General features: G+C 37.6%; 1 protein-coding gene across 7 annotated transcripts in view; it reads right to left on the bottom strand.

Annotated features, from left to right (window-relative positions):
- CDC42BPA (CDC42 binding protein kinase alpha) overlaps window positions 1-14,202 on the bottom strand; it is a 184,673-nt gene that overhangs the window by 119,600 nt on the left and 50,871 nt on the right. For all 7 annotated transcript variants that reach the window (XM_084203496.1, XM_084203492.1, XM_084203490.1 and 4 more), the window contains 2 exons: window positions 6,588-6,679; window positions 387-470 (listed from right to left, as the gene is read on the bottom strand). In XM_084203496.1, coding sequence (XP_084059622.1) covers window positions 387-470; window positions 6,588-6,679 — 176 coding nt within the window. The remainder of the gene's footprint in view (window positions 1-386; window positions 471-6,587; window positions 6,680-14,202) is intronic.

Here is a 14,202-nt window from a genome sequence, read left to right as displayed (position 1 = left end):
ATGGGCTTGATGAGCTATAGCTCAGCAATTACCTTCTTATAGCTCAGTAACTACCTTCCACCATGGAAAATACTTGCTAAAGACTACATCACCAACTGGAACAAATGCATTAAAAGATCACTTGTGCAGTTGGTAATTTTTGGACAATTACAGAAAAGGCCTAATGTCAAAAACATTCAGCCAGCCCCACAGAAGTCAAGATTCCAGGACATTTAAACACTTCTGATAAATTGCTTTAAGCTTATTTAATATTAATTTTTAACTGCCAGTAAATAGTGAACACTTCCTCCATCCCTCTAATAAACATGAAGACTTTTGGACAGAGAAATGACAATTCAGCAAAGTAAGAGGGGACACAATCATGGAAAACATTACTGCAATCTTACTTCAGCTCTCTTCAGCATCTCCCACTTGTTAAGTATCTTCATGGCAAAAACTTTATCTGCATTTTTCAGTTTTACTACTGCTACCTGGAAAAAAGAAATAAAAGACAAATAAGTTACAACAAGAAAATACATTTTGTTTTCATTTTTACGTAACCTTGCAGTTTTGGAGGTTTTTTCAAGTGTTCTGGATACATTTTCACTGTGCACACAATACCACACCACCAAGAGAGAAACACCTCAATAGCACAGGAAAATTCCAAGATATTGTAAGCTTTCCTTATGTATCACACTTTCCCTATGTATACTTTTTTTCTAGGTGACTGTCAATGAAAACTGGTATTTCTTAGCATCACACTTCTTGCTGTATCATACTGACATGAAGCTCTCTGGCTCTATGCTTTATATTTCTGGACTTCATTCCTACACACTAATTTAAACTTTAAAGCCCTCAGCGAAAAGGTAACAGCACAGCAGCTTCTAAGTCAAGCTAAACAATGTGGTTTTGGTTTTAAAAACAAATAAGACTGTAGATTTGCCATAAAGCAACTTCCACTCTCATTTCAACTAGTGCACTAGATTTTCTTCAAAGACAGTATGACTTCACATTTTTCCACCTGAAGTTCAATGAGCTCTTTATATATGTTGTAAACAACAGGGAAACAGTAAAATGCACATTTTCTAGAGAAGTAAAACTTAACAAAACAAGCCAGCCCAGCTGCCTCTCCTCTCTTCACAGCTTCTGAAACATTAGATGCCATAGGCCTCTGTAATAATAAATTAATGAAGTTCACTGACACCATCCTTTTCTGAGAATATTAGTTTTGTTTAGCTATAATATAAGCTAACATAGAATATTTTTAGGAAAGAGGGAGGGAAGAAGTTTACACAAACTTGTTTTCACAGTTCAGGCTTCCCTGGGTATGGAAAGCTCAGTGTCTTAACCAAAATGGGTATGAAACTGCCACAAACTCAAAGCTGCTGATCAGAACTAGACCAGCATTATCATCCCAACTGCAGAAAAGTTCAACAATCACTTTACATTTTAACAACCATTCCGCAACTATCCTGTTCTGCCTCGTCCATTTCAAAGGAATCTTAAAGGAATCTTAAGACTAAAGCAGATAAAAGTTTATTTCTGTGCACATCTGGTTACAAACCAACATACTGTCACACAGATTATCAACATCTTCATCCTGCAGGCCAGTGACAAAAAAAAAACCCAAGATTGAATCCTACATTCCCTTTACCTTTACATTATCAGTAAACCAGCAATGTGTGAAGACAGTGATAACAGAAAACACAGGATCAGACAGTTTGAAGGAAGTGTCACGCAAACCTCTTTGAACCATCTTCAAATGTGTCATCAGCTGCAACAGCTTCACAAACAAGGCAAAAGCACAGGTTGAAGGATTGCAATACTCTGATGTCTGAACCAATGTGTATCTCACAGTGTAGCTCTTGCCTAGCTACAGAGTCACAGACCAAGCAGCTGTCACTTCCCATATGTACATTATCAGCCCTGCTCTTGACACTGCTGCCTTCTGGGTTGCAGGGGGAGGCAGTGGCAGGGAGATAAAAAGAGGATATAAGACAGAAATGTATTACATTTATTTGTTTAAACTAATTTATGGACTGAAATTTTTAAAGGTTACCTCACATGAGGTTCAAGTTCAGATTTAGAATCCATCAAGGAACTTTCAGATTTGAAAAACAAAAATGGATTATTACTTTAGTCTATAATATAACAACTTTAATTCATAAAAAATGTTTGCTGTGCATGGTAACCCAAGACTGAGAATCACAATTTTTTTTTTGAGGGAAAGATGAATTTTTTGCAGTAATACATAGCCCAGAGTGAGAATTTGATCTTGATTATCCTTTTGCTATAGTATCTAAAACTTAGAAGCTTTGGTAAACCATATCTGTATCAATTTCTAATGAGATATGGCAGGAGGAGAAAGCCTCAAAATTGCACCTAATCAGTATTCAAATTGTATCCTACAGAACTTGGATGGCAGGGACACCCTTGGTGATGTAGCCTGTGGTATGAAGCTACAATGTAGTTGTGCCCCAAAGACCTTTAAATGTTTTAGGACTCTTGCTGGGAAAAATTAAAGGGTTGCTGCTACTAAAGCTGAGTAGCTCCTGCTGCCCAGCATGGGAAGTAAGTTTTTCCTCACCATTAACCACTCAGTAGAGGCAGCCAGAGGCATAAGACAATACAAGTATTTCAAGGCCAATTTCAGGATTTCATTTCTTGCCTGTAGCATGCTCAGTGCAAGGCTGTGTTATTCTGCAAAGGACTTTGCTATTGAAAGACACAGCAAGACTGCACAGCTGCCTAAATTTCCAGTCTCCTGTTCAGCAACAGGACACAAGTGCAGGAGCTACAGCACTGCCTTTGGTGAAGATTTGGCACACAGGCCTTCTGTGGCATGAACAAGGGCTTGGTACCTTCTGCAAATGCGTAACAGCATTGAAGAGTGCCTAAAGAACACAAATAGACTTGTGTTTACCAGCTGTGTTTACAATCAGTCTGAAGCTTTTAGTCTGTGAAAGCCATTAATGTTATTCCATATCAATAACCACCACACACAAAAGATCACAGACATCATCATCATCTTTCTGCAATCACAGCATGTTTTTGGGGGTGTCTCAGTGCTTTATGAAAGTAAATTCTAAAATGCTTATTCCAAGATGGTGAAAGTAAAACCTGACACTTCAGCATTGAGCAGACTGATGTAGTTTCTAATTGTAACAAAAAAAATTCTGAATCCTGATTACAAATCTAGGCAGTGTTTACATATACACAGAGTATTTACTACCTACACAAAGGCACAAATACAGACAGAGTTTTGTTTTGATCTTTTCCCTTCCCTAGTGAAGCTGTCAAGACTGAAGAAAGAGTAATCCTTCCTAGTGATCCTGAAGTGTCTTGCTACTGAAACTTCTTAAAATTAGACTTTCTAAAGGTTGGGGTTTTTAAAAAAAATTATTTCCCTGTGAGCAGCACAAAAAAAAAAAGATTGGTATGTGCTGATGTAAACATCTTCAGTTTAGCTAGATTTGAAGTTTTTTTTCCTCGTCTTCCAACCATTTTCCATACTTCCCACAAACAGCAGTCTAGTTTGGCATGCTGTCAGACACCTTCTGCCCCAAGCTTGGTTATTTGTCTCTGATATTTGTCTGCCCTTTCCCTTTTCTGTAAAAAGCAAAAGCCTTTTACAGAAAAAAAAACTAGAATAGAAGCTATTAAAATTGAAAGAAAAAGAAAAGCAATAAAAGTAGAAAAGAAGATTCAGCATTGGTTTTCTAGTCCAGCAAGAACAAGCACACAAGAAAGAAGGTTACTGTTACTAACTGTATGACAAAAATTAGGAGTAACTAGCTCATTCTGAAGCGACAAAACTTATCTTCAAAATATCAACATAACAACCTAATATTTGCTACAATAAGCATGCACTGAATTTTTTTTCAAAGCTATAACAAAATCAACTAAAAATTTGAGTATTAGATAGAACTTTCACTAAGCTGCACTTTTAGACTGCTGAGGGACACCACTAAGAGCTGTTGCCCAGTTGCTTCACCTTTCCTAGCAGCATTTTTCAGCTCCCAAGTTTAATGTCTTTTTGTTTCGAGTTAGGTTTTTCAAACCCTGCTGCTCAAAGCCAGCACAATGAATTGCTTGAAGCCCACATTATTAATTTTACCATGATAATTCTGCTCCTCCCCCAAGCAAAACATCTGTGTTTTCTAAAGACAGCACTCTTGCACATAATTGTAAATAAGTAAATGCATGCATGCAGAGGGAAGGGGCATGTGAATAATTTGACAAAAAGGAAGCCTTTTCAGAAGGCAGAAAAAAGGGTAAAGGGAAAAACAAAAACTAGGAACATTGAACTCTTACAATTATAAGCAATAACTAGTTTAAACTACTTTTTGTCTGCATTAAACTTGTAAAAACAAAAAGGGAAATATTTCTTGACTATGCAAATTGAAGAAATTGAGTAGCGTAAAATCAAAATAAGAACAAGTCTGAGACTCTGCCAAAGAAAACTCGCACTAACTTTGTAGTCTACAGAATTTCAGAATTATGTTGATTCAGGAGACAAAAATTACCCCTCCCAGTAACCTAGAGCAACCTTGGTCTCATTTATAGTTTGCTGGAAAGAAAATACATTCTTTCAGATTTCTTAATCTGTCTCAGTAAATACAAGTATTGTGCAATTTAATATTAATATAGTTTTTTTTGTAGTTTAAAGTAGCAGTAAAATTTGGTGGTCCTTTTTTAAATTTTCCTCAGTTATTTACTGGTTATTTTACAGAAAAATTAGCAATTTCATACAGAACTTCTTTTCTTAGACAAATGTCTGCGTAGAACTTGTCTTTGTTAAGCCAGCAGGACACATATCCTTCCAAATATTTATTAAATCCTACTTTAAGAACATAAAAACCCAAACATCTTCACTGAAAGAGCTTCATTTTTCCCCTTACTGAAGATTTTGACAATTAATAGAGTCATGTTATCTTCCCCAGATAAGGACTGAGAAAGAAACACTGTTCCTCGAAGAGAAGAAGTAACCACTCACACAGGCTGTCCCCAGAAGAGGACAGGGAAAGTTACATTCTCCCTGTTCATGGGATGATTCACCACAAAGAACTTCCTGAGAAAGAACCACAGTTTCTCTGTGGTTCAGCTGCTGTAGAGTTTGATGCTGATTTAGCAGGCAAAAATGACTTCTCTTAAAAACACAATATAAGGCAGGTTTCATGTATGATCTTTTTGACAAGAAGGCACCAACATCAGCGATTTTTCTTATATTTAAAACAATCTGTAACTCAGCTGCAACTCCTATGGTAGCACTGACCAAGGCTAATCTTTTAAGCAGAAGTGTTTACATCAAAATGGAGATTGCAACATTCTCTGTGGCAGAGGTTTAGACTAAAGATAAATTATCCATGAGTAATTTCAGCCACCAGTCTCCTTTATAAAGAAGCTTTACTCCAGATGGAGCAAGATCAAGAGTGATAAAGCAGCTAAATAAATACTACCTTTTTGTTATTTTTACAGCTACCCAATGATTCTATCTGCACACAGGGATCAGAGTATGTAGTGGCACACACAACAGTAAAAATTCCTCTTCCTAACACTCTACCTAGAGGAGTCTGCTCTTCCATAATCACAGACTAGAAATGACTGATTTTCACTCAAGATGCAAACATGTAAGTGAACCTGAGAACAGCTCTGTCGTCACATGCCAGAGCCTCCAGAAATCCTCTCCTATCACAGAGAACTTCCATTTCCAAAGGCAATCAACGTTTTGATCAGAAAATCTTTTTCTTATTCTTTGGGTTTAAGTTCATGTATATTTTCAGGCAGTATGGAGTACCTCCTGCAGAAGCTTTACACACTGGCCACATCTGCAGTATATTTGGCTATAAAAAACTCAAGGCACTGCTGTACATTACACTGCTCTTTCTACAGTGTACTGCATGAAAAACAAAGCTCATGCACACAAAAGAATTAAGAAAAATGGGGCAGAAAACTAACATTTTAAAGTTTTCTTGACCTAGTGATCAACAGACTTGTCTGGCAAGTTCAAGTAAGAGATAGCTTAATCAGAAGCAGCAAAAAATTGCATGGTTTGACAGCAGTAGGTGACAACTGAAAAGTAAAATAACATCCGCTGAAGTCCTTAAAAGAAATACAGGAAAAATATTCAAAAGTTCATTAAAACAGGAAACTAAATGACAGGAAAAGAGAGACTTCTCTACGTTGTTGAAATGTCAGTATCAATATTTGGCTATTTAAGCTGCTGAAAACTACTTTCAGACTATAGAGTTATGAGGAAAATTAGCAATTATTAGACTTCTAAACCATCAGTTACACACTGATTTCCACCTCCAGTTTGGAAAGAATTAGTCAAGCAAATGATTTATCCTCAGACAGCTGAAATATGGTCCCTCAATCCATGTGAGCCTACCTACTCTCAAAATTCACAAGACTTAAAAAGAGCTGTCAAAAAATGTATAAAACAAAATGTACTTGCATCAAACATTAGGTGAGCCTATAATATCTATTATGGCTAAAGAATGTAAAAACCTGAATATCAGTGTATTGTTATAAACTGTCTCTTCTCCTCAGTGCTGCAGGTTTGCAAAAGAATTACCCAAACCCTTCCACCTCCTTCTCACACATACCTCCCCAAAGGCTCCTCGACCAATCACCTTCAGAATCTCAAAATCTTCTTTATGTAGTCGCATCTGTTTCACTTTAGATGTAAAAGGTTTGGCTGAAACAAAGGGGAAAAAAAAAAGAGAATCATTAAAAAAACCCCAAAAAACAACCCACACAAAAATCATAGAACAAGGTAACAGTAACACAAAATAGATGCAATCAGAGGCCTAAAAACAAGGGATCATTTTGCTTATATACCTGTACATCCTAAAGGAATATAATGAAGTTCAAAGCTAGAAATAACGAAGTAAGAACTAAGTCAAAACTGCTATGAGAAAAAGGTTTACGAAGTAAGCTTGCTTTGCCTTCTTTGAATTAAAAAAAATGGAGTCAAGCTGACTGTATTTTTCCATGCACTTTTGAGTTCACAGACATCCACTGCATCTGTGCTGTGTAAGTCTGGTTGCAAAAGCAAAGCCTAGTATAATGAGTTCACTTTGGACAATATTAATTTATTTGCCAATCAGCCACACAATACTGTATTCAATGAGAAATTAAAACGGTGGTAAGTGGTAAGTGGAAGGGCAATATTGGCCTACACAATGTATTATGCAATGTTTTTTGAAAAATACTTCTTCAAGGGAAAACTTAATAGTCAATTCTTGGTTTTGGAAGGAAGAACAGTTGCACTCAAGACATTATTAACACTTTCAGTGAAAAAACTGAATGCATTTTTAAGTTAAGCTTCATTTCCTTCTTCTTTTTTTCCCCTTCTTTTAAAATATATTTTAAAGCGGTAAGCAAAATAATGTATTGTAATCCAGACAAGTAAAACCCCAGCACTGTTTGCAGTAAAACAGTCTCAAGAGCACTATTCCTCTCTTTTAGCCCCATTTAGCACTAAAATTAACCAGCCCTTGTTCATTAATACATGTTGTTGCATGCATGCAAAACACGTGCAAGTTACTAATAATTCTACATCAAAATATACATAGCCCAACCCTCAGTAAAAAAAAAAAAAATTAAAATTAAAACTTGAAGTAAGTTAGCAAGAAAATGAGTTCACAAAATTATTGTTCTAAAGGCACATTCAATACTTTACACAAATGAAATCCTATTACTAAACCAGATACTTCAGTAAATATGGTTCATACAAGAAGGTTGTATAATCAGGACTGGGATGGGTCTCCAAAACACAAATTCAATTTCTGGCTCAAAGACAGTCTAGCTCAATGATCCCAAACAAGCAACTTGAGATATTTCACCCAGTTTCACATCTATGAAAAGGGGACAGTATTTTTGTAACAGACAAGGCACTGACAATCTCACTGCTGAATCACAAAACCCAAAAAGGCACATTGTAAAGTCACCATTTTACAAGGCCCATAAAAACCTTACTAGCTTGGGCTTTCAGGGTACAGAGGCCCATCTAGGTCCATTTCTCCCTCTACAGAGGCTGATGGAATCAGTGCAGCTTTACTTGCAGGGAAGAGTTGTGACAGGCATCATATTGCAGGACAATTTGTTCAGAGTAACATTTCTAAACAGAAGTGGGGAACTGTTTTCAGAAGCTCCAAAAGCAAATGACCCTAAGTAAGAACCAAGTCAAATAGACCTAAACACATTTAAGAAACCAAATTTGGCTTCTCCTAGAATTCAGAATTTTCTCTTTCTATTGTTATGAAATAATCCTGTTAAAACCCTATAATTCAATTTAGAACTTTAATATTAAGCCATGCAGCCCTTCAAGGCACTACAGCATCCTTGTCCAGAAGCATACTACCTTCTGTTCAGCAAAGCAACCTTACAAACTGAGTCAAGACACAAGCTACCTGTAGTTTTGATACCTAAAACCCCCCCACATAACATTTTCATCCTAGTCAAAGTAGCTTTCTAAACCACATCTGTAGAATAATGACACAAAAATGCAGCACGTGTTTACAGCACAACTCTTCTAACTTTTGTGGTACAATAGATGAAATCCTTTAAAAATCTCAGTGGTTCCAAAGTCTGGACCTGGTCTCTTTTTTCTGAAATTTCTCAGATACCAGGAATCAATTCTCTGCCAGGAATTACATCTGTTCCAACTAGAGGAACATCAGCTTATGATTACAAAAAGCCAGCGTTAGGTCCAAATACTGAGGATGCAGCCATACAACACTGGAATTTTCACTGCAGTGCTACTTTTGCTTTACATTTATAATAACTTTATTCAAAATATTGAATTACAAAATTAAAATACAAGTTTAATATCACATTTTAAATACTGCTAAAATGCAATTTAAACACAAGTATATAACTCAAGTTCACAGAGATTCCCCAAACTTTCAAGAATTTTTATTCTTTAAAAGAAAGGTCTTGTAGTAGAAAAAGTGATAAGAAAATGTACTGCCTTACTTGGACAGCCTGAGCTGTGCTACAATAAGTGACTGAATACAAATATTAATACTACTGACTAATACTACTGAACAAATTAAAACAAGCCATTAGAGCATTTTAACTTGGAAAACAACTGATTGAAAACAAACATGTAGTTCTCAACTCCAACATTTTTTGACCATTATAGGCCTGGCTAGAGTACAAGGCAAAATTTCTTGCTAACAAGCAACAGCATAGCTGTTTAAACCACAAAGCTCTTCCTCACTTTATATTGCAAGGAAAGGCTGTCATTCTTTAATTATTATGTTCTGAAATCTTCCAGGGTTCCCATAGGGATTCTGGAAAAATAAACATCACTATAACTACTTCAGTCAAATAAAGACGACAAAAATAGGTTTGGAGCAGGTTAAATGATTTGTAGTATCAGCATTAGTGGAAAAGTTTGTAAAACCTCCCTCCTCTGTAACTTTTTTATCACATCAAGCAGAGATGTCAATGTAGAGCCAAGCAGCTCTTGGAAGAAAAGTTAGAGCCCTGGGAAAAAAAAAAAAGAAAGAAAAAAAAGAGAGAAAAAAAAAGGGGATGGGGAAAAAAAAAAAAAAAAGAATTGCCCTAGGAATGTGCTGCAAATAGCTTGTTCCAAAAAAGGTCAATTTGCTTTATCATCAATGTTGTTTGTCTACTGTGCAAACATCTGCTGCTCTTGTGGCAACAGCAATGTTAAGTATAGAAAACTTGGCCTGGCCTGGGGTCTTGGAAGGCTCTCTTCAGACAGCGTTTCATCCACGCAGCTTTCCAGACTAGGAGGTTAACAGGCAGACCTTTGGCAAGCAGTTTGCAGTGTCCTACAAGCTTTATAGAGAGAGCAAACAGGCCAGGGAATGCTTTTCCAAACAGTGTGCTCCAAGGGGTCCCTGAAAAACAGATTTGCAAGAACACAGCCCTCATTTACACCCCCATCTTCCTAAACAGAATCAGCACAAAGTTAACACAAAACAACACCCTCTTTTTCCACAGGAGCTGTGGTTTCTTTCATGGTTGATATGAGAGTGACACACTTTGCAGATTTTTCAGAGGCAGTATGGGCATTTCCTTTGGTGCTTCATTCAGCCTACATAAATACACAGGGGCATAGATGATTTTTTCCACACACACATCCCTTTTCAAAGTTGCTAGCCATGTGTGATACAGATTAGGGAGCAGCAGTTTGCTGTGCCAAAGAGAACTCTTCCTCCTCCAAACGAGGGTAAGTGTGGGCAGCCTGGCCACTGCCTCCTCCTGCCGGTTTTCAACTCACAAGAGCTGGAAGTTCATTATATAAAACTTTCCAGCATGTTCTCTATGGCCACACATTGACAAATCATACACAATGTTCATGGAGGAGGCTGCTGTGAAAAATACTCTATGTTATCAATCTCTGTGGAGGAGATGGAGAGATAAGACTTGACCTATAAAATCTGTTCTGTGAAAACACTTGGCCACTCCACCTGGCCCGTACTTCCCATCTCACCCTGCCTGGGAAAACTGTGCCACCACCCTCTTGGCAAGATTCCTTGCACTTATTCAATCAATTACACATGGCAAGGAAAAACAATCTCCCAATTCACCCTCAGGGCAACCAATGTACTGATGCAGGAAGCTAAGCTGCATTTTCAAACAAGGTGAACCTGCCATGACTATTCTTTCAATTTATTTACGTTTCTATGGGGTTTTCCCCACATTTCATACTCCAGCCATTCATTCCATTTATGCCTACAATGCATATAAACAATAAAATTCAGTAAAAGGGGAATACTACAAGTATTAGAAATTTAGATATTTTTTTTTCTGGTTGAAATTTAACCAGAACTCCATCAGAAGTAACATGTTAAACACATAGAAAAACACTCAGGAGGAGTCTAGTTGCCAAGCCAGGCATGCAGAGGAACATATGTTCTACCCCCTGGCCCTGGAAAGGCAGGATTTTATTATAATTACAACAACCATCCAGCAGAAGAGAGGCAAAACAATGAGCTCTGCAGTAGTGACACTGAGCTTCAACAGTCTGTTTATCATATTTACAGTGGGGAAGCGGTTATTAGCATTACTTACAGTCTATTTATTAATAAGAGGGTTATGTTTTAAACTCTTGGAGATAAAAGTCCACACCTTCCAAAGAGCTGACACGGGGGTGGCAGTGACATGGTTGATAGTCCAATGCAGTTTAGTATTAGGATTAGACCAAATGACATGAAAATAGTAAAACAGCTGGTTTGGATGCTTCATTAGCAAAGTCAGTCTCATGCTCCTGCCTTGCTGACTCTCCCTCCAGCTCCAAGTTTCTGTCTGCAGAGCTCGGGCAAGGCTAGCCCTGGAATTCAGATTTTCCCAGACTAACCTGCTGGGGGTTCCTGCTTCTCCCTCACCTGCCAGTGCCCCTTCCCCTCCCCAGCACAGCACTGAAGGGACCAGGGGTGCTGCAGGCATGGGTTCAAATTGAACCCAAGTGAGATGAAGATCATGTTGACTGCTAAAGAAAGTGCAGCAGACTTGGAGCAGCAATTGGGAATGTGTCTCCACAACGAATTTAAATAGAAAACATAACAAGACAGTGCTCAAGAATTCCTCTTGGTGTCTTGCTGGTGCTGAATTTACTTTTGGATAAACAAGCTGGCTAACTCTGCTAGGAATGAAGACTTTACCCTTGAATGACAGGTTGCAATAAGATACCCATATCTCACTTCCCAAATTACAAAACACTTCCTTAGTGATCAGGCATCCCACAGCAAACCCAGCCTTCTGCCCACTGCACTGTCTAATGTAAAATGCCATGTCAAGCCAAAGATACAGAAATTAAAAACTGTATCCACCAGAATTATCAACAACAACGGCGAAAGTTCATTCTGAAGGAAATAGATTGGGAAAGAAAACAACCACCATGGGAAACTAGTCACATGCCATTTCAAGACAGAAACCCCTTTGCTTCACTAGCTAAAAGTATCTATTAAAATACATACAGAGCTTCCCCATGCAAATGAGAGAAAACACATAATCTAAGAGATTGTCATTTAACTCAATACCAGAAGGGTCCCTAAGTCTTCTTAGGGCTGTCTTGAGGAAAAAAAAACCAAACAAACAACAAACCTAAACTCAACCACCCCAACAAAAAACCCCACCACAAACCCAAAGCAGAATAATATATTGACAGCTCTGTTTTTTTAAGTGTTCTGCAGTTTTGAAATTTTGGCTAAATTCCTGAAAGGAACTTCACAAGTATTTCTACTTTACAAGCTTGATCCAAACCTAAAGTATTTATTTTCCACTGGCTTCTATCAGCTGAGATTATGAAATGTGTAAATAGCATTTTTGAGTTTAGACAGACCATAGCCAGAGCTTTCAAAAAACTCCAGAAAGGAGGTGTGAGAGAAAACCACTCCCCAAAAAAAACAGTCTTTCTCCAAACAAAGGGGAAGTAATTGACAATCAGCAAGGCAGAGCTGCTTAAAGCATAATTTGAGAGGAGATGGAAAAGAAATCTTTCCTCTCCACCCACCTAAGGTTGGCAGAATAGCCAAGAAGGTTTTGTTGCAGTTTCTGCCAGCTCTCTGGAGGAAATCGGGGTGAAACACTGCAGTCAACAGCGATAGCAGCTGAACCACAGAACATTAGTCAAGACAATGTAAAAAATAAAAGCCACAAATACTCTTCTCAGTTTAAACAGTTAAGATTCAGTTTTCACTCCCTCAGAACATTTTTGACATGTTTTCCCTGATGAACAGTTAAGCGCCAGCATCTCTAAGTACAAGTTAAGAATCTGGCATTTTCCAGGAATGAGAAGCATGTCCACAAATTCCTGTACTATGGTATAGACAGACACAATATTCTGGATCCTACTGTGTTTGCATCAAGGTCAAGTAGAGACCATCCAGCCAACTTTGGCTACAGCTACCACAAAATATTCTTCAACGGGAACTTCAAAATCAGGGAGAAAAATAAAATACCTTTCCCAAACATACTGGAGTAGTTCTGGTTTTTCCTTCCCCAGACTCAAACGAAAAATAATCCCTGTGTTCACAAAACACCCGCTGCAGATCTGGACAACACTTCTATACCACATCAAGATATAGCCATTATTTTTTTTATATTACCATTCTTTCTCATCCCAAGAATTTCAGCAAACCACCCTATGTTTAAATATTATTATACTAGCAGCAAAGTGAAATATTGAACTTTAATTCATCCTGCTGTGGATTGGAATTCTAGAGCAAGACTTAACTGGTTGTGCTACAAGACTGCTGTTCCACCTATTAAAAGAGGGTAGAAATGCTTTGAGAGCAAACCAAGAGCAGACAGGAAGAAATTTTGTGACATTTAAAAACCCTGAAAGGTTAAAACAAAGGAGAAGTAAGAAGGTGGCCTTACACTTTACAAAGCAGAACACGGCTTCAACTCCATCCCTCATGCTGTCCCAGAACTGGAAACAAGTCAATTAAAATTACACTTCCAACAGCCAAGCTTAAACTTCACATTCCCCAATGTCTGAAAAATAACTCAGTATGCTGGTATTTGACTGCCAAAAATGCTGGACATTTCAGCTGTAAGTACAATCAATCAGACCTGTGTTTAGAATTACTAAATGATCTGAAAAATCAAAATAAATCAGGCATCAAAAATGAATACTTTAAAGAGAATTCTTAGTTCTTCAAAGCATTACTTTTTCTTATGTGAAGCAGATATAACACCTTCTAGTCTGACTAGACTCTGAAAAAAGAGGTGTTTGTAGAACAGTGTGTGTTGATGAATATCAGAGGAAAAAAAAATCAAACATTGCAATAAACAGAGCATGCAGCCACTCTTCAGTGAGGGGGGGAAGGGGGGGAAGAAAAGAAAAGGGGAGGAAGAATGTGTCAAGTAACAGCACTCCACTCTGAAGACCAGCTACTGTTTTAACCACAGCTAAGGCCTGAAATATGTACTTTCTCAAAGCAGTTGCAAAGGTATCAGTAATTTCATTGTTTCCTTTGTTCTGCATTTATGTTTTTGCACCCCTCAATAAAGAACTGTTCAATACGTATTTGATTCATAATTCAAATAATCCTCTCAATTAAAATATAGAAATGAGCCCACTCTAGAAATCCTGGTGCATGCTGTACTAACATAGAAATGTTTTATTTCTAGAAGAAGGCCAGCAACTTTAGTCTACTGAGTCCCCTGCTCAGTTTCCTGGGTATTTCACAGCACTGCAGCAAGTCTCCATTTCTGAAGCTATAGAAAGAAGGA

This window comes from Fringilla coelebs (genome assembly GCF_963513975.1).
Source record: "Fringilla coelebs genome assembly, chromosome: 3".
NCBI classification, from domain to species: Eukaryota; Metazoa; Chordata; class Aves; order Passeriformes; family Fringillidae; genus Fringilla; species Fringilla coelebs.
The sequence above is the reverse complement of the archived record's forward strand: the minus strand, read 5'-3'. Positions and strand labels throughout refer to the sequence as shown.